Source organism: Leucoraja erinacea, chromosome 5 (assembly GCF_028641065.1).
Source record: "Leucoraja erinacea ecotype New England chromosome 5, Leri_hhj_1, whole genome shotgun sequence".
Lineage (NCBI taxonomy): Eukaryota > Metazoa > Chordata > Chondrichthyes > Rajiformes > Rajidae > Leucoraja > Leucoraja erinaceus.
Genome location: NC_073381.1, coordinates 70,838,264 through 70,863,737, shown reverse-complemented (window position 1 = coordinate 70,863,737; position 25,474 = coordinate 70,838,264). Strand labels below are relative to the sequence as shown.

The 25,474-nt window shown below is 41.2% G+C and overlaps 1 protein-coding gene across 2 annotated transcripts; it reads left to right on the top strand.

Moving 5' to 3' along the window:
- Positions 1-9: 9 nt before the first annotated feature.
- Positions 10-23,711, top strand: ccnc (cyclin C). 2 transcript variants are annotated; one of them, XM_055635880.1, is made up of 13 exons: positions 10-28; positions 71-143; positions 5,848-5,954; positions 8,162-8,246; positions 9,252-9,321; positions 12,025-12,076; positions 12,660-12,715; positions 15,980-16,015; positions 16,749-16,840; positions 18,104-18,171; positions 20,478-20,557; positions 21,219-21,337; positions 23,334-23,711. In XM_055635880.1, the coding sequence occupies exons 2-13, from the start codon at positions 112-114 to the stop codon at positions 23,386-23,388; spliced, it is 852 nt and encodes a 283-aa protein (XP_055491855.1). In that variant the 5' UTR covers positions 10-28; positions 71-111; the 3' UTR covers positions 23,389-23,711. The 2 variants fall into 2 exon arrangements, with proteins under 2 accessions (XP_055491855.1, XP_055491854.1); XM_055635879.1 differs by having other exon boundaries at positions 14-143.
- Positions 23,712-25,474: the final 1,763 nt, after the last annotated feature.

Here is a 25,474-nt window from a genome sequence, read left to right as displayed (position 1 = left end):
CCGGCGGCGACAAGGCGGCGGAGACAAGGCGGAGGAGACAAGGCGGCGGAGACAAGGCGGCGGAGACAAGGCGGCGGAGAGCCCGGGAGCGGCGGCGAGGGAGCGAGGGGGATGGCGGGCAACTTCTGGCAGAGCTCGCACTAGTGAGTGTTTGATCCGAGCAGCGGCCTGGGAGGCCCGGCCACAAGGAGTGGGGTCACTGGTCCTCCATCACACCCGCATTCACTGATCCTTAGAGGGGTCACTGGTTCACACCGGCACAGAGTGGGGTCACTGGTCATCCCTCACACCGCGAGAGGGTTCACTGGTTCACACCGGCAGGAGAAGGTTCATTGATCTGATCCTCCCACACACCGGCATCAGGAGAAGGTTCACTATTCCTCCATCACACCGGCACAAAGAGGGGGTTCACTGGTCATCCCACACACTGGCATCAGGAGAAGGTTCATTGATCTGATCCTCCATCACACCCGCATTCACTGATCCTTAGAGGTTCACTAATCCTCCCTCACACCGGCACAGAGTGTGGGTTCACTGATACCCACACTGGCATCAGGAGAAGGTCCAACACAGCGGAATGAGGAAAAGGCTCACTGATTGTCCCTCCCAGCGGGAGAGGGTTCACTGATCCTTCCTCACCCTGGCATTGGGAGGGGTTCACTGATCCCCATGCTGGCACCAGGAGCGGGCTTCACTGGACCCGCACTGGCATTGGGAAGGGGTTCACTGCTTCCCCCCTCACACTGGCATCGTGAGAAGGTTCACTGATCTCCCCCCCCCACCCCCCCCCCCACACACACACCAGGAGAGGGTTCACTAATCCTCAAACCAGCACAAGGAATGCTTCACTCATCATTAAACGTGGCCCATCTCACCCACCTGGCCTGGCCTGGGGACGAGGAGGTGCTACAGTGAGTGAACCCTACAACTGTACTGGGCATGAGGAGGGGGTTCGGAAGGGGAGTCCTACACCCAGCTTGGCTGAGACCTGGCTTGTTTATACACCTAGTTAATTCTCGCCCACCCAGTCTGGAGACAGAGGGGGTACACTGGATGATCCATGTATCTGTGCACAATGAAAGGGTCATTGACTCTCACACCTGGCCTTGGCTCATCCATTGTGGACACCACCATATTAACTCCCCACGGCATTCTTGCCACCTGGATATTAGAAAGTCATTCACTGTATGGATCCCAACACAGTTTATACCATTTGGCCTGTCACTGAATTGTATTACAATATTAATACTCGGCACAATTCTGAATCAATGGTGTGATTACCCGATTAACTAAATGGTTTCCAGACTTGGTACCATCTTAGAAACAGAACTGCAGATGCTGGTTGATACCAAAGATAGACACAAAGTGCTGGAGTGGGTCAGGTGGCATCTCTGGGGAAAAGAAAGATGGGTGACGTTTCGGGTTGAGATCCTTTTCCCAAAATGTCACCCATCCTTTTTCTCCATAGATGCTGCCTGACCCGCTGAGTTACTTCAGCATTTTGTGTCTATTTTTTGTACCATCCTAATCCATCCTGTACTGCACTTTTGCTCCACCCTAATATTATTGTTGCAAAATGCTGATTCAATAATGGCCTTTCTGTATGTTTTGGTACCTTTAAAGTATTATTATATCATGGAGAGTGGGATTAGGCTGGGTAGCTCCTTTTTGACTCCCACCAGCACAATCATATAAATGGCCTTTTGTGTCATACATTTTCAATAATTCTAAGATGTGTTTTGGACAATTACCATTGGAATCTTTTGGACTGTTTAAATCCAAAAAGGCTAACTGTGTAATTGGGCTTGGTTTTAGTAAAGTAATGAGTGCGCATGCCAACAGTTGATTCTTGCCATAATTTGGGCTGTGATAGGGCATTTAGAAACTTTTTATAACATGTACAATTACATAATTATTCTGAAACTCATTTTAATTTTGAAAATTAATATTATCTTACCAACATTTTACAGTAGGGATCATATGGGTAATTGGTGGCATTATGGTCTTAATCTTGATATCAAGGCACAAAAACAATCGGTAAGACCATCTTGAAGGATCACAAAAATGCTGGAGAAACTCAGCGGGTGCAGCAGCATCTATGGAGCGAAGGAAATAGGTAACGTTTCGGGCCGAAACCCTTCTTCAGACTGATGCTGCTGCACCCGCTGAGTTTCTCCAGCATTTTTGTGTACCTTCGATTTTCCAGCATCTACAGTTCCTTCTTGAACATCTTGAAGGATCTACTTTTCAGTGACCACATTTGTTGTGCTTTATATTATCATAATTGGTATTACGCACTTATTTGGATCAAGGAGATAACTTGCAGTCATGCTTCTGGAGATATGCTTTGAAATTAAAATATATTTTGTTGCCCCTCTGAATGTTGCTTCTGTATTTGTGTACTTGGTGATCATTTTCCATTGTTCTCTCGACACTGCATCAGTTCCTGTGGACTGGAGGGTAGCCAATGTAACTTCACTTTTTAAGAAAGGAGGGAGAGAGAAAACGGGGAATTATAGACCAGTTAGCCTTACATCATAGTGGGGAAGATGCTCGAGTCGATTATTAAAGATGTTATAGCAACGCATTTAGAAAGCAGTGACAGGATCGGTCAAAGTCAGCTTGGATTTATGAAGGGGAAATCTTACTTGACTAATCTTCTGGAATTTTTTGAGGATGTAACAAGTAGAATGGATAAGGGAGAGTGGATGTGGTGTATCTGGACTTTCAAAAAGCCTTTGACAAGGTCCCACACCAGAGATTAGTGTGCAAAATCAGAGCACATGGTATTGCGATAAGGTATTGACATGGATAGAGAACTGGTTGGCAGACACTAAGCAAAGAGTAGGAATTAACGGGTCCATTTCAGAATGGCAGGCAATGACTAGTGGGGTGCCGCAAGGCTCTGTGCTGGGACCCAGTTAATTACAATGTATACATTAACGATGTAGATGAGGGAATTACATGTAACATCTCCAAGTTTGAGGATGACACAAAGCTGGGTGACAGTATGAGCTGCAAGGTGGATGCTATGATGCTGCAGGGTGGTTGGGTGAGTGGGCAGAAGCATGGCAGATGCAATATAATGTAGATAAATGTGAGGTTATCCACTTTGGTGGCAAGAACATAAAGGCAGATTATTATATGAATGGTGTAGGAAAGAACTGCAGATGCTGGTTTAAATCGAAGGTAGAATCAAATCAAAATGCTGGCGAAACTCAGTGGAACAGACAGCATCTCTGGAGAGAAGGAACGGATGTTGTTTCGGGTCGAGGCCCTTCTTCAGAAGTCTGAAGAAGGGTCTCGACCTGAAACATCACCCATTCCTTCTCTCCAGAGATGGTGTCTGCCCCGCCTAGATACCTCCAGCATTAACTGAATGGTGTCAGATTAAGAAAAGGGGAGCTGCAACGAGACCTGGGTGTGCTTGTACATCAGTCATGCAGGTACATCAGGCAGTGAAGAAAACTAATGGCATGTTGGCCTTCATTGCGAGAGGATTTGAGTTTAGGAGCAAGGAGGTTCTACTGTAGTTGTACAGGGCCCTGGTGAGAGCACATCTGGAGTATTGTGTGCAATTTTGGTCTCCTAATTTGAGGAAGGACATTATTGCTATTGAAGGAGTGCAGCGTAGGTTCACAAGGTTAATTCCTGGGATGGCAGGACTGACATATGATGAAAGAATGGGACGACTGGGCTTGTATTCACTGGAATTTTGAAGGATGAGAGGAGATCTTATAGAAACATATAACATTCTTAATAGATTGGACAGGCTAGATGCAGGAAAAATGTTTCCAATGTTGGATGAGTTCAGAACCAGGCGTCACAGTTTAAGAATGAGGGGTAGGCCATTTAGGACTGAGATGAGGAAAATATTTTCACGCAGAGTTGTGAATCTGTGGAACTCTCTGCCACAGAAGGCAGTGTAGGCCAATTCACTGGATGTTTTCAAGAGAGAGTTAGATTTAGCTCTTAGGACGAAAGGAATAGGGGAATATGGGGAGAAAGCAGGAACGGGGTACAGATTTTAGATGATCAGCCATGATAATATTGAATGGTGGTGCTGGCTCGAACGGCCAAATGGCCTACTCCTGTACCTATTTTACTATGTTCTATGTTTGTACAGAAGGTGAGAAAATCCTGATACAGTCACTGTTTAAATCTAACAATGTGGCTGCATGACGTTGTCTTTCCATTCCCACCACAGATGCTGCCTGATCCGCTGAGTTCCTCCCGCTCTTTGTCTTTTGCTCAAAATCTTGGCATCTGCAGTGACTTCAGTGGTTGTGGAAATATTGTTGTCAATGACTTCATGTGAGGTGTGGTGATGCAGGCGAGCTTTAAAGAGCTAGTTGTGAAATTTCTATGATTCCATATCACCATGAGACAAATAAAGGGTTGCATTTTTACAGTGCCTTACGTGGTCTTGGGGAATGTAGTTAATGAGATAAGGAGGCACGAATAGTTAAGAATGAATACAAGTTACAACGATGCAAGGAAAATAGGAATCTGCTGGCCGTTGATCAGTACTACAATAAAATACAATGTTGTATTTACAACGTCTGCTCCTGCCTTAGGATGTGCCAAAGTGCATTGCATTAATGAAACATTCTGGAAGTGTGTAAGATGTGGTGGCAAATTTGTGCCATTACTCTTCCAGAAAAAGCAACATAATAATTAATAGATAATATAATTTTGATAATGTTAATTGTCAGATAAATGTTGGCCAGGACGCTGGGGATTATTGTCCTTGCTGTTCTTCTAAATGGTGACATGGAATTTTTTATTTGTGTCCAGTTGGGAGAGCAGAAAGTTTAATGTCTCGCACAAAATATCTCTTCGTTTATTTGACAGTGCATTCTTAAAACTGTCAGCCTAGGTAGGAGTGGAGATTGAATGCAGAAATTTCAGTTTTTGACAAGAGTGATATTAATTGAACCCTGTGGCTCAGAGTTGGGAGAAGTTCTTGATCTTAAATAAAGTACAGAACACACAATGTTAATGTTGTAAAATTGATATTCTATCAGTTTAAGTTGTAGCATTATGGAGTCGTAGAGCAGGGAAACAGATCCTTTAGCCCATAGATTTTATAATCGACCATTAAGCAGTCATTTGCAGAATTCCCATTTATTCTTCCAGCATTCGCATTTATTCCAGATTTATTAATGACATGCTCACTCGGGGCAATTACAGAGTTCTGCTAACTTATTAACCCAACGTCTTAGGGATGTGGGAGGAAACCAGTGCTGTGGCAAGTAAGGTTTGCAGTCATAGGGAGAATGTGCACACTCCACATAGACAGCACTGGAAGTCAGAATTGATTCTGGGTCTCTAGATCTGTGAGCTGCACCACTCTCCCATATCAATTCACAATTAAATGTGTTTTCTGCCAGTGTTATTGCAACTGTCTCTACTTGTAAAGAGAATATGAAGTGAAAATCACTCAATTTATCTTTTGTAAATTAGTTTAAGGCAATTGCAGAAATAAAAATAGAAAGCAGTGGAAACTTTCAGCATGTCAGTCAGCATCTGTGGAAGGAGAAGCAGATAATCTTTTGGGTTAAAGATCCTTCATCAGAATGCCCACAAATGCCTTACAGCCAGCCATTGGCTCTGATGAAGAGTGAACTGCTAAATGTTTCTAAATTCACAGATGCTGCCCGACCTGCTATTTCCAATCATTTATTATTTTTGATTCACTTTTACAGCATCTGCAGTTTTTTGATTTTTCAACCTACAAAGGTTTAGCAGATGTACCGATTCTTTCACTGCCAATAAACTTACAAGTAAACTTTATTTTTTGTGCTGTGCAATACAATTTCACCTAGTTGGCTTGTTCTGTGTCAGCTTACAGTGGATTCTTGACAAGCAAGATGTGATGAAAGAGCGACAGAAAGACTTGAAATTTCTGGCTGAGGAAGAATATTGGAAATTGCAAATATTTTTTGCAAATGGTAATGCTGTTTATCAGTATTTTTAGCAATTATGAAACATATTATTTTCTTTGCAATGAAATTTACTTTGGTAAAACAGTGAACATTTTACCTTGTCTCATGTTTTCCAACCTTGGTCACAACCCCACTTTCTTGTTCTTTCACTACACCTCTCGCCTCCCTTTTAGTTCAAATGTTTGCCAGTCTCTGCGTTGAATATATTATATATATATATATATATTTTATTTACCTCGGCAGCTCTCGGTGATAGAGTATTCCAAAGACTCTCAATTCCCTCTGAGAAGAAATTCCTTCATCTCCATTGGAAATGGGTATCCCAATATTCTGAAACCTCTCTCCCTTGCTTTACATAACGCCATCAGGGAAAGCAACCTTGGCATACAACCTGCCAACCTTTCTCGAATCTTACGTTTCAATAAGATCCCCTTGCATTCTTCTCCATTCCAAAGAGATAGGCCCCACTCAACTTTTCTTTATTCATTAAATAAATCATTCCAAAAAAATCAATCTAATGTACGTGTCTCTAATGTAAGCATGTCCTTCCTTAAATATGGAGATCATTGCTTGGGATATAATCTTGCCAATGCCCTGTAAAGTTGCATCAAAGCATCTTTTCTATTATACTTTTTGCTATAAAGCCCAGGGCTTTCCTATTTGTTTGTTGTACCTGTGCAACCTTTTGTGTTTTGTGCACTAGAATTTCCAGATCCCATTTTCCCTTCCATCTACTCCATCTGCACTTCACGCTGCCTCGGCAACGCCACTAGCATAATTAAGGACCAATCTCACCCCAGTCATTCCCTTTTCTCCCCTCCCAACAGGCAAGTGTTACATAAGTTTGAAAATGCATACCTCCAGATTCAGGGACAGTTTCTTCCCAGCAGTTATCAGGCAACTGAACCAACCTATCACTAACTAGAGTGCAGTCATTACCTCTACCTGATTGGAAACCTTTGAGCAATCTTTAAACAAACTTTATCTTGCACTAAATGTTCTTCCTTGTACCCTTTGTCTGTATGGCTTGGTTGTAATTGTGCATCATTGTTTCATTGACTGGATAGCACACAACTTGAAAGCCTTTCACTGTACACGGTACATGTGACAATATTAAACTAACCTAAACTATTCATGCCAATATATTACCCCCAAACTCATGCACTCTTACCAGCTGCAATAACCTTTTAAGTGGATCTTGTCAAACCCCATCTGTAAATCTAAATACAATACATTTACTGGACAGCCTGCATATTACATCCTCAAAGAAATCCAGTAAATTTGTTAGATGCAACTTACTTGTCTTAAAACCACAACCTCTTCCTTGATCATCTTGGGCTTTTTTTTCTGAATGCCCTGCTATTATCTACTTTATAATGGATTCTAGCTTTCTCTCCTGCCAATGATGGATCTTAGACTAATTGGCCTATTGTTTCCTGTTTTTAATATCTCTCTCTCTTGAATAGTAGTCTACTTGTTTTCAGTTTTCCAATTCTCTCCAAGAGCTCTCCAGGAACCAGGGAAGTTTGTAACTTACAGCCAAAGCTGTATCTGTGTAACTACTTCCTTTGGAGGACTAGGACCCAGGCCATCAGTTCCTGGAGACTTGATAGCTCCTGTAGTTTCAGGTGAAACGCAAATACACAGGTTGTAGAAACATAGAAAATAGGTGCAGGAGTAGGCCATTCGGCCCTTCACCGCCATTCAATATGATCATGGCTGATCAACCAACTCGGTATCCTGTACCTGCCTTCTCTCCATACCCCCTGATCCCTTTAGCCACATCTAACTCCCTCTTAAATATAGCCAATGAACTAGCCTCAATTACCTTCTGCGGGAGAGAATTCCACAGATTTACCACTCTCTGTGTGAAAAAGGTTTTCCTCATCTCGGTCCTAAAGGATTTCCCACTTTAACTCTAGGACCTGGCAATTTCAATGGAGAATACACTCAAACCTGGCTTTTTATTAACTAATTATATGCCACACTGTGAAATATAGCACAACAGATATGAGAACATTTTTTAATGTTAAGTTGTGCCAAATGGAAATTGTAGTTGTAAAAATCTTTAAATGGTGCATCTTATGACCATTATCATAATTTCAAGATTAATATTTTTGGGTGAAAATCAATTTAAATTTAATACATGATGCAAATATCTAAAGGGCAGAGCAAACATTGTGAGTAAACATTTCTCCCTGATTTGTCAATAGTAATCCAAGCTCTCGGGGAACACCTCAAATTGAGGCAGCAGGTTATTGCAACTGCAACGGTCTACTTCAAAAGATTCTATGCCAGGTGAGATTACTTTTCCATTCAGTTTTATTTTATAGGATTCATTTGGTATAAAATAAGAAATGTAATAAAACAGGCTTGCATTTGTCTTCTTGCTTTTCAATTAATGTATACCTACATCAAAAGCACAAGTTATGTTGGCACTGCTGAATCTGATGTGGAACTCCACTTAAATGAAACTTAATGTTATAGGAACAGATTTAGGACATTCGGTCCATAACGTCGACTCTGCAATTCAATCATTGCTGATCTATCTTTCCCACTCAACCCAATTCTTCTGCCTTCTCCCCATAACCCCTGACACCCTTACTAATCAACTTGCTTCTCATTGCCTCTCTTTGTTGTAATGGGTGCTGTGTATCAATATATACTCAGTGTTATTCATCCACAATGTCCATTATGCACATTGATAGTCATTGCCTCATGTTTGAAATTTGTGTCAAGTGGATGATTATAGTTTTATTGTGCATATTGCCTGATCTTTCCGAATGATTGAAAACACTTATGAACCATTGTATTATTGTTTTATTGTTGCATTCTGTAAAAGGTTTTGTTATACTTATGAAAAAGTATTCCACTAATTTTAAATTATGATCTTTGTTTTAACTTACAATGATCATCATTTATTTTATAGTTATCTCCAAACCTGATATGATTGTTCCTAGGTAAACGTTTGAACATCACATCAAAAGCTATGTGACTTCAGGCCATTTCCAAACACCTCAACCAATGAAATAGTAGTTACTGTTGTGATATGTAGTCCCCATTGTACACACAAGGTTTAAAACAAAATAAATAAATGACCAAACTTGTTTTGGCATTCTTTTATTCTCTTTTAAATGGGTTGGGGAGATCAGAATATCTTATTTTGAATATCTTATTTGAAAATACTATGTTTTTGTCATTTATAGAAGCTACATCAACAGTGTTGATTTATCCATTAAAGCACATTAAATAACTTTGGTATATTTTGAGTAAAATTTTACTGATATATTTTTATCTTGTTAGGTACTCGCTGAAGAGTATTGATCCAGTATTGATGGCTCCAACCTGTGTATTTTTAGCGTCAAAAGTAGAGGTATCTCAATTATTATTATCATTAAATAAATATTAACCAAGTTTTGGTTTATCAATATTCATTATCATTTGAATTACTAGTTATAGAACGATTTATTGAGTAGACTATACTTCATTGGGAGTTTTTTGCAGATACCTTTTTACTATTCCTTTTGTAGCATGCGAGATAAAAATGTTAGGGTATCATAAAATACATATTTGTAACATCACGAAAACGGCAATAGCCAATGTGTATTCGCAATGTGAAGCGCGCAAGGATAACAAGATATTTCATATTTAACAGTGCCATCCAGGATTGTCAGAGAGGTAAGATGAGTATTATGGGGACAGGATTATAAGTTACTAAGTTCCCAGCATCACACGGGAGGGCTGGTCCCCAAGGAAATATTCCACCTCTCCACCAATTTCAATTGGGGGGGAGGGGGGGGCTTTCTGGAGTGCTAATATGGGTGTTGTGGGCTGAAGGGACTGGTTTCCAGAGGGCTAGTATGGACATTGTGGGCTGAATGGATTCTTGGGCTGGCAGCTCAGTCACTCAAGCCTGTTGTGCTGGCAGCTCACTCACTCATGGCTGGTGGGCTGGCAGTTGACTCGCGGCTATTCCTTCAAATACCATTTCAAGCAGGGTGCAAGGCAACCAACTTCAAGTGCTGTTTCTTACAATTTCATGCAGGGTGCAAGGCCAATAAAGACAGCGAGTCGTGACCTCTCCCATCTCCATCTTGCAGAGACTGAGCCACGCCCACACTTCTGGGTTTTATAGTACCTACCCCCTTCCCACCAGAGGGGGCGTGGCCTTCATGGTGTGATTGACAGGAGAGATAATCTCAACATTTTTTAAACACTAATAACTCTTTTATTTTTAATCGCTGGGAAAAATCCTCGGCACCTGATGAGCGGAAGGGGACTGAGTAAGATGGCCAAAAATCACAGCCGTACGTGGTAGCGTTTTTTCTAAAATCAATATAAAGCGCAAACAGGAAGTGGTCAAGATTATACTTTTAATTATATAGAAGGCAAGGCAACTTTAATTAGGCAAGTCAACTTTAGCATTTCAAAACCAAAGGCAACACAGCTTTGGCATTTCCCAACCAAAGACAACACAGCTTTAGCATTTCAAAACCAAAGGCAACACAGCTTTGGCATTTCCCAACCAAAGACAACACAGCTTTAGCATTTCAAAACCAAAGGCAACACAGCTTTAGCATTTCAAAACCAAAGGCAACGCAGCTTTAGCATTTCCAAATCAAAGGCAACACAGCTTTAGCATTTCCAAACCAATGGCAACACAGCTTTAGCATTTCCTATCTATATTTTCAAACCACATTAAGGGCACTGACAGGTCAGTAAAAACACTCACAGTTTAGTAGACATGTGTTCAGTGTTATTCACAGCTCAGACTGAGAGACGTGACCCTCTCGCTACCCGATCTTGCAGAAACTGACAGGCACTCAACACTTCTGTTTTTTATAGTCCCTCCGGAAGGGGCGTGGCATTCTGGAGAGAGAATCTCAACATTTTTTAAACACTAATAACTTTTATTTTTTATCGATGGGAAAAATCCTCTTGTCCTGCGCAGCGGAGGGGGACTCTGAGTAAGATGGCCAAAAATCACAGCCGTAAGGTGCAACGTTTTTTCTAAAATCAATATACAGAACCACAGGAAGTGGTCAAGATCAGAGTTTTAGTAATATAGATATTGAGGAGCATTTGTGAGGATCTCGAACAAAGCTACAGTTGTCATGTATTGCTTGGTGGCTTTATTTTAAACCAACAAAAGTAGGGTTTTATCCCCCAGGTATTTCAAACATGTGCTTTCCTAACATAATGTCATGGGCGGCAAATTGACGCAACAGTAGAGTTGCTGACTTGTAGCGCTAGAGACCTGGGTTCGATCCTGACTATGGGTTTTGTCTGTATGGAGTTCTCTTTGTAACTGAGTATGTTTTCCCCAGGTGCTCCGGTTTCCTCTCACATTTCAAAGACATGTGGGTTTGTTGGTTGACTTGGCTTCTGTTAATTGTCTCTAGTGTTAGGGATAGAACTAGTGTATGGGTGATCACCGGTCGGCACAGACTCGCTTGTACAGAAATCTCTCCAATTTGTTGAAATGGTATTGGCAGAGCCTACTTAAAAACATAAGGAGTTCTCTTCTGCAGAAGATCACTTGTATGCATATATGAGCAAACCTCCTTATGCCAAGTATATCTGTAAAGTTTATCAATCAGTTGTTGTCTGTATTTGTACCTTGGTATTTCCTTACATCATGTAGAATGCTTGCTAGAATATTCTTGGATAAATAATATTTATTGTGAAAGAATAATTAGTGTAACATAATTGCAGCAGTTTTTGAGCATTTTGTCGTGAACCAAATCAATATATGCATTACAATAAATCACAATTAACACTCATTAATATGAGGAGCTGCGATGTAGCAGAAGTATGGATTATTCCGGCCATGTAAATTTAACCATTTCTACCATATTTGAGAGGGGTACTTGAAAGTATAATCTGCATACGTTTCAATTCCAATTTTTGAGGCACAGAAATCAAACCAAAACATCCCATTTATTGGTATTGGTTTATTATTATCAAATATGTCAAGATGCAGTGAAAAAATATTGTTTGCATGCAATCCTGTTCCATACGATGTATTGTCATATTGTGTAGAACTTCCTGCCACAATCTATTCTTTCGCTTTTAGGAATTTGGTGTGGTCTCAAACACACGTTTGATTTCAGCTTCAACCTCTGTGTGTAAGTACAATAGTTTTTTTTATTTCTTGAAAATCTCCAGCTACAAAATCTGTTACCTATCATTATGCACTTAAGTGTATTGGCGGAAGGCACTCTCCAGGCGACCTCCATGTTACAGAGATGGGGTGTGGGGCACAGGGGATGCATTTCCAGAAAATTGTCTGTAGTCCAATATTTCTGCAAGCGCAAAGATGCACATTTGTAACTCAGTAACTCGGCGGTTTATGTAGCCTCTCTGGAGGGAATCTACAGTATAGGCAATGTTTTGGCTTAGGACCCTTCTGCAGACTCTTCAAAACCATAGTGGATTTGTTAAGGATGGTTTTATTTTCGGAGCTTTCACAGCAATTTTTATGTTACGTGCAAGTTTACCCCTGTATCCCAGCTTCCTTTTTAATTAATGTTTTTGTTCTCATTCTCTGATTTTTGAGCTGCACCCAATCCTCATCCCAGCTATTTTGGTGATTCTTATATGCCTCTGTTTTGGGTCTTGTACTAAATAACAAGCACATTGCATAGTTATTTCACTGTATTGAACTATTTTTTTTAACACTTATTTTTTAACCTTTCTGTTATGACATAGTGAAAACCAGATTTTCTTATGCGTTTCCAAAGGAATTTCCCTACAGGATGAACCATGTAAGTATTAACGTTATATGTCTTTTTATATTAATAGATTATAATTATTCATTAAATCTTTCTCAATGCTGTACATACAGTGGTGATCCTGTCAAAACAACACTAAAAGTAATTTACCTTTGGCTTATGACTCAGTATAGGTATGTTTCAGCACATCCAAAATATCATAGGATGTTGTTACATATCACTCAGGCTTCATAAAGCATACAATGAGATTAATTATTTAACCATGGGCAATTTAAGATGTATATGTCAGATCATGACTTCTTATCTGAGGTGCGTGAGAAATATTCAAGTTATGCTGACTTTATCACCATTATTTTTTTCAATTTTCTCTTCTTTTAACACAATTTAAATATATATTGTCCATCTTAACTTTACATTTCAAAGGCATTTTCATTTTTATAAGGAAAGCCTTGCTTGGTAATCCTCAATTTCATATTTATTTAGTTGGTTTGAAGCATGGCATTTCTTCATCAGTTCATTTCCAAAATTACATGGTAAATGTTTACAGTGTAGAGGCAGCAAACGTGGTGAACAAATGGGTTACTTTATTCAGGCCTAAAAGGTTTGTTATACATGCACGTTGGTCCTCCATAACATAAAGTTGTTGTTGCTGCTGCGAGGCTGTTGCCTCGTGGGCTCGAGCTGAGCCCCTGCTGAGGTGGAAGGACACTCGCCCCTAGAGAGAAGAGAGCTGGTCAGCTCGAAGTGAGAGAGAGAGAGAGAGAGAGGGAGGGAGAGGGAGAGGGAGAGAGAGAGAGGGTTGTCCCAGAGTTCGTTGTATATCCCAGGACACATCCCTGTACCCCATGACAACTCCTCCCTGCCATTGCCCAGTCATGTGACTGGCTGCTGTGCATTCGTGCAGCTAGTGGCCCAATCACCAGGTGCCGCAACAGGACCCCCCCCTCCCCCCCCCAGAACCAGAGGCAGGAAAACGAGCAGGCTAACAAAACGCGGCAGCCTGACTCGTAAACTAACAGGCAGACGGTGATGGCAGACGTTGAAAAGTGATGGGAGCGTGCTCACCTTCTACCAGAAGGTGCGCAAGCATGGTCGAGGGTGGTGCTTGCTGTGGGGTCAGGGGAACCCGACTGTGGGTCGGTACAGAGGAGCCCGCGGGCGCTGTCGATGATCTGATGATCTGGCTGTGGGCCCTCCCGAGGTATGTCGAGGGATGCAAGGAGACCAACGCAAAAGGTGCAGGACGGACGAGGTATAGACCAGTCACGTCGACAAGCTGGGGATTGTGACCTGAGAAAGACATCGGCAGCAATGCAGATACAACAAGAAACTAAAAGTGATATTAAGCTAGGTGATTACAGTGTACAATGGGGAAAAAAACTACAGTGAGCAAACAGCAAAGATACTGCAAAGTCCAAAGTGTGCTTTAAACTGGAGGCTGTAGTAACACCAACCGACCAGGAGTGGCGCTGTAGACGTCGGTCAGGTGGCATAGACTCCATTTGACCAGAGATGACGCTGCTGACGGTGGTCAGCAGGTCGAGCGTCGCTTCCGGCCGGCCGTGGTGGCCATTTTTTTAGTCACTGCTGCGGCCATGTGGGAGTAGACCGCGGCGGCCATTTTGGCGGCCGGCATCAATGGGCCTCGCCCCACCGCTGCAGGTAGCGACTCCATCCACCGTCGCCGGTGTCTTCAGAGACCGGCTGCGCTGCTACGCCCTTGACAGTGGCTGAAAGCTGCTGGAGAATCTGTCGCGGGACCGCCGACTCTTGACTGGCTGAGGCACCACCCACTGCTGGGTTGGACGGGTAGCCAGCGCCCAGGGATCTTCGGAATCTGCGCCGGTGAGGACGTCTTCAGGCAGCTGCCCCAGGTAGGCCCGCCCTATCAGGTGGCTAGGCCTTGAGCAGCAGCCAGTGGGGTGGGCGGGTCCGCTCTCTCCCCGCATCCGGGGCCATCAGGCGGGTGTTGGTGATGCTGGGGGCGGGGGCCTGCTACCCTCGCAGCTCCTGCAGCAGCTGGTGGGGGAGCGGAGGCTGGTGGGGGAGCGGCAGCAGACGTGGCCTCTCAGTCCCAGTGGTCGGCTCCGGGTGGGTCATGCGAGAGAGATAGCGAGGGCGAAGGCTGCTGCGCTGCTGTCTACTGCGGTGGGCCCAGAATATGGGTGGACGACCCAGGCGGCCTGCGATCGGCTAGATCGGCCAGTCATGGGTGGGAGTCGAATGGCCCGACCGCGGCGGTGAGGCCCAAAGCGCCGTCAAGGTGCAGCGCAGAGTTGACGGCTGCATCCATAGCGGTCAATACCGTAGAGCTGGGCTGCCAGCTGCAGACATCAGGTCACCACGGCAGATGGTCGGCTGCGTGCGTTGGGAAATCCAAAATATCTGTTTTGGAACGTCGGGGTCACCAATGTAGAGGCACGAAACGTGATGAACATACGGGTTACTTTATATAGGCATAACATGTTTGTTTTGCATGCACGTTGGTTCTCTAACATAAAGTTGTTGTTGCCTCATGGGCTCAAGCTGAGTCCCTGCTGAGGTGTAAGGACACTCACCATTAGAGAGAAGAGAGCTGGTCAGCTCGAAGTAAGAGAGAGGGAGAGAGGGTTGTCCCAGGGCTCGTTATATATCCCAGGACACACCCCTGTATCCCGTGACAACTCCTCCCTGCCATTGCCCAGTCACATGACCGACTGCTGAGGGTTCATGTAGCTAGTGGCCCAACCACCGGGTGCCGCCACAACAGTGGTCTTTAGTAGTAATAACGTAACCTATTTCAGGATAGTCACTGCCCCCATTCCCATTCCGGTTTTTATTCTTGTGGTGTAGGTTGTGTTGTGTGTCAAAGGAAACAAAATTCAAAATCCCTTTGGTACTAATTTTCTTCCAGTACAGACGACACAGTCGTCCACACATGATGTCCGGTTTTAACTTTCTCCTCCAATAAGCTCCTCTTTAACTCCAAATTGTCATTCAACGGCAAGATTCCCAGCTTCATCTCGCAATGCCACCAATCCGATGAATTTCCCGGTGAACCCAGTAATATTGAGTCTTGCTTCTGTTGCATTTGTTTCTACAATCACTTCTTTAAATGGGAATCCTGCACTTGCATATCAGACCAATCTTTACGGCTCTTTTGCAATTAGGATCTTTCTCTCTGGCATCTTACCGTTTCTTAAGATTAACAATGGGAATTGCCGGCTTGATATCCTTTTTCCAAATTGTTCCATCTACAGGCAGGTAGTAATGATCAAATACTTAAAATCTTTTGCTGATTTGCTGTTTTTTTTGCAGATATTAGAATGTGAATTTTATTTGTTAGAATTAATGGTAAGTGCTCTTGACTTATTTACAACAAAAATTAACACCTCAAACTGTTGATGTTGATGTTACCTCAGTGACGTTTCGAGTCGGGACCGTTCTTTAAACTAATTGTAGTACGGAGGAGAGATCTGGAAAAGAGGTGGGGCCTGGACAAAGCCTGACAAGTAATAGTAACATTCGACAGGTGAGAAGGTTTTATTGGCAGATGGCTGGCGATGAAAAGGAAACCAAAGGGTGTCAGATAAGAAGAAAAGAGGAGGGAAATATAAATCTAGAGGAAGGACTATTGGAGGAAGGGGACATCACCTTTCCAATTTTCTCTCACCAACTACAATGAGTCTGAAGCTCATACTTCCTCCAAGATGCTGCCTAACCTGCTGATTTACTTGCTGTTTTACTCAAGATTCCAGCATCTGCAGTTCCTTGGGTCTTAAACAAAATAGATAGCTTTTGGAAATAGATCACTTTCCTATTTTGGGCATGCAGCTTCAGTGCCAATCACTTTCAAATAAAGTAGTTTAAAGTTGTAAATTCATACTGAATACTAATTTGCCAGATATAATTCAGTGTATATCCTTATAGCAATAAACATAGTAGATCTATTTAGACTGGATTTAGGCTGTGATCCCTGTAGCAAGATGATATTTTACACTTGTTATACCATCGAACCTGAATTTGTTTGGGACTGTTTTGGAGACTTATGTCAACTATTTAATACTATTTTGCATTCTTTGTGAAGGATTGCTGTCTGATAGTATACCATCCCTATAGACCATTGCTACAGTATGTACAAGATATGGGACAAGAAGACATGTTGCTACCATTAGCATGGTAAGATTATATTATAATCAGCTGCCTTTCTGTGTATTGTGGTGTTTGTACATAAATACAATTTGTGTTTATTATATTTTGTGGCAAAGGCTAATTTCATTTGACATATACAGTTTCCTATTCTTGGTTAAAAAAAGTCATTTTCCCAAGAAAAGCAAGTTTCTTCAGAAATAATATCTGCATTTACGTAGCACCTCGTGCTGTCAGTACTTCTCGGTTAAATACATGCATTAATTGTAGGACTGTTTTCAATTCAATAGTTCTATTGCTTCTAAATCAACATAATGGACTCCCTGAGGCATACATTTAAAAAGATCAAGAATAGTAGTGCAGTTATATTTTTGGAACTGAGATGAGGAAAAATTTCACTTTAGAGATTTGTGAATCTGTGGAATTCTCTGCCACAGAAGGCAATGGAAGCCAATTTACTGGATGTTTTCAAGAGTGTAAGATTTAGATCTTACGGCTAACGGAATCAAGGGATATGGAGCGGGTTACTGATTTTAGATGATCAGCCATGATCATATTGAATGGAGGTGCTGGTTCGAAGTGTCGAATGGCCTACTCATGCACCTATTTTCTATGTTTCTATAACTTCTTCACTTGGAAGTCGTGCATGCCATGTTTTATTTTTCAACACTCATTAATCATTTTTATGTTCTATGTGAGTAAATCTATCAGAATTCAGTGGAATGGAAAAAAAGTAATTGTAGTTATATAGTACCTCTCATGTCCTCAATATCCCAAAGTGCTTCAGGGCCATTAAATTATATTTCAAGTATGGAAATGTGGCAACCATTTTGCACAGTGGCAGGATAAGTGACCAATCAAGCTGACTTAGTGGTGTGGCTGTTCGGCAAGATACTTGGAAAAGTGCCGGCTCTTCAGAAAAGTGCAGTGGGATCTTTTACGACCACCTGAACGGACAGACTGAGCCTCGTCTGCAAGATGCCATCACTGCCAAGCAATGCAGCACTCCCACTCCTTCAGTTAAGCAATTAAATCTCAGCCTAGATAACGTGAGCCAGTCCTGGAGGTGAGACTACTAGCAATTGAGCCAAAAATAAATATGAACGTGCCTCTTTGTATAATGTAGCTGTCATTTCAGGAACAAATAGGTTGGGTCAAGAAATGCTACTGAGCTTTGACAATTAGGCTTTTTGGAAAGAACATTATTCTACTTCTGAGTTGCATCAGTTATAAATACTTGTAGTTTCATTCATAAAAACGTAATTTTAAAACTACATGCCTTAATCTGCACAGGAGGATAGTGAATGACACCTACAGGACAGACCTTTGCCTCATGTATCCTCCATTCATGATCGCCTTGGGTGAGTATTATAGTTGTTGGACATGAGATACAGTTTGTTGATTGTCACTGTAAAATCTGAAGTTATCATTCTTTCAAGCATGTTGGAATTGTACTGTGAATTAATGCTACGTAAGTTTACAATCAATTCATGATTTGAATTTGTGTTAATATTTCATATTATTTTATTTCATATTTCATAATTGGTTTGGTTGTTAATGTACTTGGAGGTTTATTTTGAACCCCTCAATTTTAAGTCTTAAATACTATTTATTTTGAAAGACTAAATTATACTCTTGATGACTAACTAATTCAGAAATTAATTCAAACAGATGACCAACATCATTTCATTTTATCATAATTTTATCATAATTACAATAAAGAAGGGGAAATATTTTACAATCATTAATTTTTTTAATAGCTATCATTCATTTAGGTTAAATGAATACATACCTAATAAAGCAAAGGATAAGATCTGAATGCTGGTTTCTACAATATATCATGTTGTGTATTCTCACAGTTCCCGTGGTTCCATAATCTATATAATGTCAGTAGGTGATGAACTGATCTCTGGATCTGACCATCTGATTCTTGGATCTGAAGGATTAAAAGACCTCGGATGCTGTTTGTGTGGAGTTTGCAAGTTTTTCCTGTGACCACATAGGTTATGTCCGGGTGCTCGGGTATCCTCCACATCCCAAAAGATGTGTGGGCGTGCAGGTTAATTGGCCTTTGTAAATTGTCCATAGTGTGTAAGGAATAGGTGTGAAAGTTGGATAACTGGGGAACAAGGAAATGGCAGATGAGTTGAACAGGTACTTTGGATCGGCCTTCACTGAGGATGATACAAACAATCTTCCTGATATAGTAGTGGCCAGAGGATCCTACAAAGGGGTTAATTATGGGGGGGGGGGGGGGGGGGGAAGAAAGACCATGAAAGAAAGCTTGCGGGGAATATAAAAACTGATTCTAAAAGCTTCGTTAGATATGTAAAAAGGAAGATTAGTGAAGACAAATGTAGGTCCCTTACAATCAGACAGGTGAATTTATAATGGGAAAACAAAGAAATGGCAGAACAGTTAAACAAGTACTTTGGTTCTGTCTTCACTAAGGAAGACACAAACAATCTCCCAGAAATACTAGGGGACCAAGGTTCTAGTGGGAGGGAGGAACTGAAGGGAATCCACATTAGGCAGGAAATGGTGCTGGGTAGACTGATGGGTCTGAAGGCTGATAAATCCCCTGGGCCTGATGGTCTGCATCCCAGGGTACTTAAGGAAGTGGCTCTAGAAATTGTGGATGCATTGGTGATAATTTTCCAATGCTCTATAGACTCAGGATCAGCTCCTGTGAATTGGAGGGTAGTTAATGTTATCCCATTTTTTAAGAAAGGCGGGAGAGAGAAAACGGAATTCTAGACCAGTTAGCCTGACATCGGTGGTGGGGAAGATGCTGGAGTCAATTATAAAAGATGAAATAGCAGCATATTTGGATAGCAGTAACAGTCCGCTTCAGCATGGATTTCCGAAGGGGAAATCATGCTTGACTAATTTTCTGGAATTTTTTGAAGATGTAACTAGGAAAATGGACAAGGGAGAATCAGTTGATGTAATGTACCTGGACTTTCAGAAAGCATTTGATATGGTCCCACATAGGATATTAGTGGGCAAAATTAGGGCACATGGTATTGGGGGTAGAGTGCTGACATGGATAGAGAAGTGGTTGACAGACAGGAAACAAAGAGTAGGGATTAACGGGTCCCTTTCAGAATGGCAGGCAGTGACCAGTGGGGTACCGCAAAGCTCGGTGCTCGCAGCCATTTACAATATACATCAATGATTTGGATGAAGGGATTCAAAGTAACATTAGCAAATTTGCAGATGGCACAAAGCTGGGTGGCAGTGTGAATAAAACTTGGAAGAAATTATTGCCCTTTATACTCCATCTTGGGAATAAAGTTTGTGCTAAATTCAGAAGTCATCAGCCTGGCTAAACTTGATAAAACCTTTGTTGGAATCCTTCATCATTCTGAAGAAGGCTCCTGACCCAAAACATTGTCTGTCCATTTCCCTCCACAGATGTGGCCTAACCCTCTGTTCCTCCACCACTTTTGTTTTGCTCAAGATTCTAGCATCTGCAGTCTCTCCTATCTCAAATTATTGCACGTGTGGCTGTATCCCACACAATTGTGTGTCCTTCAAACTTCAAATAATTTTGAAGATGCTGCTGGCATATGTATTTTCATTATTGTTATAGAGCATAACTTGTTAGAAAGTAATATGCTGTAAAGTAAGGAATAATAAGTTGAACGTGTTCTTCTCATTGCAGCTTGTTTGCATGTAGCATGTGTAGTCCAGCAAAAAGATGCTCGTCAGTGGTTTGCTGAACTCTCAGTGGATATGGAAAAGGTAATGGCTGCCTAGAGATCAAATGGATTGCTTGCACTAGTTTATAATTTCTGGGGATTAGTTTAAAATTAGTTTGTCGAGCTTCCAGCTGCGGGCGGCGCTGACTTTTAACATTACAGATCCTTGCCGGGATCGCCAGCGTTGAATCCCCACCCAGCTTGGCATGTGGACTTCGGGGTCTCTGGTAGGATGTGGCCGATTCGAAAACTCTAAGCCGCTGAGAGTGTTCTCCGTTCCAAGGCCGGAGCTCTGATCACCCCGGCGGGAGGGCCTTAAACATCTGGCCGCCGTTAAATGCGGATGGTCCAAAAAGGCCCCGACCACGGGTGAACAAAGAGGAAGATGGACTGAACTTTATTGCCTTCCCTCACAGTGGGGAAACGTTGATTCCGCTGTGTGGGGATGTTCATGTTAAACTCTTATCATGTATTGTGTTATTTTTATTCGTATGGCTGTATGGTAATTCAAATCTCACTGTGCCAATTGGTGCATGTGATAATAAATATCTCTTGAACTCTTAATCTTCTGCATCAATCCACCATGAGGGACCTTATCTAAAGCATCAATATTCAAGGAAGTTTAAGAAAATGTAGTACATGAGAAGATATACTTGTTTTTCTATAAAATTAATTTTAATATTCTGTATCATTTGTGTGGGCAGATTCTTGAAATAATCAGAGTCATTCTGAAGCTGTATGATCTATGGAAGAATTTTGATGACCGAAAAGAAATGGCAGGAATCCTTAACAAGATGCCAAAACCAAAACCACCTCCAAACAGGTATTTGATTTGAATTATGTCAATGGGCCACCAGTGTATAATATTGGCCATTTTATCTATATGAACTTGGAAAAAAAGGATTTACTCTCCAAAAAGATAGTGGTATTGGGACAATTATAGCATTTAAGAACGTTTTGAATATTACTGTAAAGTGGAATGCTGGTATGCTGTTGCTTGTAATACTTCAAAATGGGCTTGTAATTGCAGCTGCTCATGGATGGCTTGATGTTTTTCCTATGACATAAACATCTGACAATGGTAAAACTGGAGTTGGTGGGGATCAAGCTGCAAAGACTCCACTGGAGGGAATCCTAGTTGATGTAAAACATTGTTCGTATTGGCTTTGGCAGTTGAAAGTTAATCAAAGTCCCAGGGGGTTTATTGTAGATGTTCTGTAGGATGTTGTACTAGGCTAACATCTTCAATGGCTTCAGGATAGTAGACATGTTTGCTGATGATACTGTTGCACTCCACGTCTGCATGCAATACAAGCTAGATAATAATTAGTGTTGGACTCGTAAGTGGCAGTAATGTTTCACACCACACCCCATCACACTATTGTTAGGCCAGCATTGGATGCAACATTCTATCTGTGACTTTACCAGTGTTTTATGTGTAACCTATGTGCTTTGGTACTCAATGTCTCCCCATGCTTTACTCAACCTTCCTCAATCCATGTTAATGCAGCTTTAAAGCAATAGATGGTAATAAACAGTGTGTCAGGAACAGAAGCAAACAAGTGCAAGAGTATCCTTTCAGTTAATCAGAAAAAGGAATACTAGTTTAAGAACAAAGTAAAAGATTATCCAAAGCATGTAACACTTGGAATAAATTAATGATTCAAACAGAAATAACTGGGTACATAACCATTGGGTGAATGTGGTTACCAAGTGGCCATATATAAGAGTTGACATAGTCACGATGGGTCATATGGCTTCTTTTGGGCTTACACTGATTCTGTGATGTTAAATTGGAACTTTGTGGAACACACAGTTGAATGGCAAAAACTCCAGACGGTGCTAAAAGAAGCTCAAATCCTCCCATGGACATTGCTAGTTTGGCAACCTATTTACCCTGCTAAAGATTCACTCCCTCCACCAGTGCGGTGTGTCATCAGTACCACCTACAAAATGCATTTCAGCAACTCCTAAACTGTTTTGATATCACCTTTGCCACTCAGAAAGACATGGGAAATGTGTGCACAGGAATCATTTAAATAGGACACCATCCAGACTTGCAAGTATATCTCCCAATGTTTTCATCATCAGAGTTTACATTCTAGAACCATACCCTAAACCTTGAGAGTGCTTATAATAAGAAAGTATTTAGTGGTTTAAGAAAACAGTTCAACACCACTTACTGAAGAGCAATTATGCTTGGGTAAAAACATATTATAATACAAAGAAACATACAGTTTGGAAGGATGGTGGTGGGGGTTGCTCATTTAAACTGGCTGCATAAAAATCATCCTTGATAGAATGAATGTGCAGAGGATGTTTCCACATGGAGAGTCTAGGATCAGAGGGCACAGCCTCAGAAAAAAAGGACGTACCTTTAGAAAAGAGATGAAGAGGGATTTATTTAGCCAGAGGGTAGTGAATCTGTGGAATTCATTGCCATAGATGGCTATGCAGGCCAAGTCTTTGGGTATTTGTAAGGCAGGGATTGACAGGTTCTTGATTAGTAAGAGTGTAAAAGGTTATGGGGAGACGGTAGGAGAATGGGGTTGAGAGGGAGAAATAGTTCAACCATGATAGAATAACAAATAGACTTGATTTGGCCAAATGGCCTAATTTTCCCCCAGTGACATGAACTTGTAATCCTGTGTCTGATGAAATGGAAGTTTAAAGAATAGCTGCATGAGGTGCAATATCCTTGGATGATAACGGTACCACTGCTCCAGAAGTTGCTCAATTATCTTGTTAAAATGTGGAGAAAGTTGGGAAGAGGGAAAATGGTAATGTTTTAATTTGTATTCTTTGTTTCCTTCTTGCAGTGAGGGAGAACAGGGGCCCAATGGTAGTCAAAATTCCACCTACAGCCAGTCCTAAGAAACTGTCAATTCCACGAAAGACTAAGAGTTGAGTGGATTTCAACTGTGATAGCCAAGGAAATTCCTTACACTTCATGAAGACTTCTGCTAGAAAAAACAGTGGAGGGAAGATGCATGAGATTGAGACGTTGCAGTTTTTCAGACTTAAAAAACTTTTGGAAACAAATATTCTGAACCCCTAGAACTGCTGCTGCAAAAATGAACTTGGAGTTTTATTTGTTCGAGTTTTGGTCAAATGTTGAGAGAGGACATTTTATTCATTGTCTTGCTCGTGCTGCATTTTAGAACTATGTCTAATAAAATCTCCACCGGTGTAAATGATTTGTGTAGATTTCCCAACTGAATTCTGAATTGCAATCCAAAGAAAAATGGTTCAGTAATTGGGGGGGAAAAGGGGAATATTGTTCTAAGTGTCTTATATTTTCCTAGGGAGAAGATTTTTTAAAAAATCAACAAAGTAATACTTGAGATAGACACAAAATGATGATGTAACTCAGGACAGGCAGCATCTGTGGAGAGAAGGAATGGGTGACTTTTCAGGTTGAGACCCTTCTTCAGCCTGTCCTGCTGAGTTACTCCAGTATTTTGTGTCTATGGTTTAAACCGGCATCTGCAGTTCCTTCCTACACAATACTTGAACTATATGGAATAAAAATAAAAATGAAATGGATGTTTGGGATAGAGATATTTCTATTGGGTTCAAAGTTTATATTTCCCACGCCAGTTTCCAGATGCATTAGGGTTGACACTTTTTTATTCAAAGCTCTGGTTTGAAACTTTTTCTTGCATTGCTTTGTTAAATAAAACGTGCAGAAATATTTTTAAAAAGGTGACCTTCAATTAGGTTACTTCGAGTTTGGTCGATGCCTACTGTAACACTTGTGATACAACAACTAATATTTGGGCTTTGTCTGAGTACACAAAATGTATCGTTTAAAGTAAGGTTGAAAAGTCTTGGGCTATTATTTAAGAACTTGAAAGTGGTTATCTGGCCTTCAAAACAAACTGAATACTAAACAATACTAAAAGCAGACTGACCACTGACTCCTTTTTTTTTTTATTGTCCCGACATGGGCGAAGCAGAAACATGCATACTTTGTATTTTTCTGTTCATGTCTGTTTAAATTGGGGGGTTTTTTGGAGGTGTTTTACTTTGTTATTCTTAACATCACTATTTGGATTATACCAGTTTTATTAAATTTGCCATCATTTGAGTGATTCGTATAAGTGCATCAAATTGTGTAATTGTGAAACTACTGCTGTCACCCCTGCATGCAACGTGATTGCACTTAAAGTGGCTTTATGTAGCCCAAAAACTATCTTATTATTGCAACTCTTTTATTAAGTAGTTCCATTACAGAAAGGGTATATTTGGGGTATTGTCATATTGGTATCCCTTTTGAGCCATGCTAACATGTTTTTTAAATATTTTGTGATGTAGGTAAGACTTTCTGAGAGCATTGTGGTGGAAACAATGCTTCGGGTCTAAAGAAGGGTCTCGACCCGAAACATCACCCATTCTTTCTCTCCAGAGATGCTGCCTGTCCAGCTGAGTTACTCCAGCTTTTTGTTTTACTCCTATCTTTGGTTTAAACCAGCATCTGCAGTTCCTTCTTACTCATGAGTCAGTGGAGACCATTATACTCTATTGTGAAGAACAATCTCTACCACTGAAATTCCTAGAAAGCACATTTTCACATGTTTTTATCCTATTAAAAGTGAATTGTAAAACTAACACTTGCATTAAAGTGGCAGACTGATCCATTTTCATTCTATAATTAATGGCAAATAGGTGGTTTTGTTTTCACAACTATATTCCCTTATCGATGCCTCAAACCAACAAACTGCTGTTTCATTAATTATCTGGCTGAAATGCCTTGATCTAAACTTGGTCTAAATCTTTACCCAGGCATGGCATAGAAATTAACGTTTACGGCTGAGGGAGGAGCAGAGAGAGGCAGATAAATCAAATTAAGACTCCAAACTGCTGGAGTAACTGAACGGGTTAGGCAGCATTGCTGTAGAAAATGGGTCGGGACCCTTCTTAAGACTGGAACTTAATTACTTGAACGACCAGCGAGTTT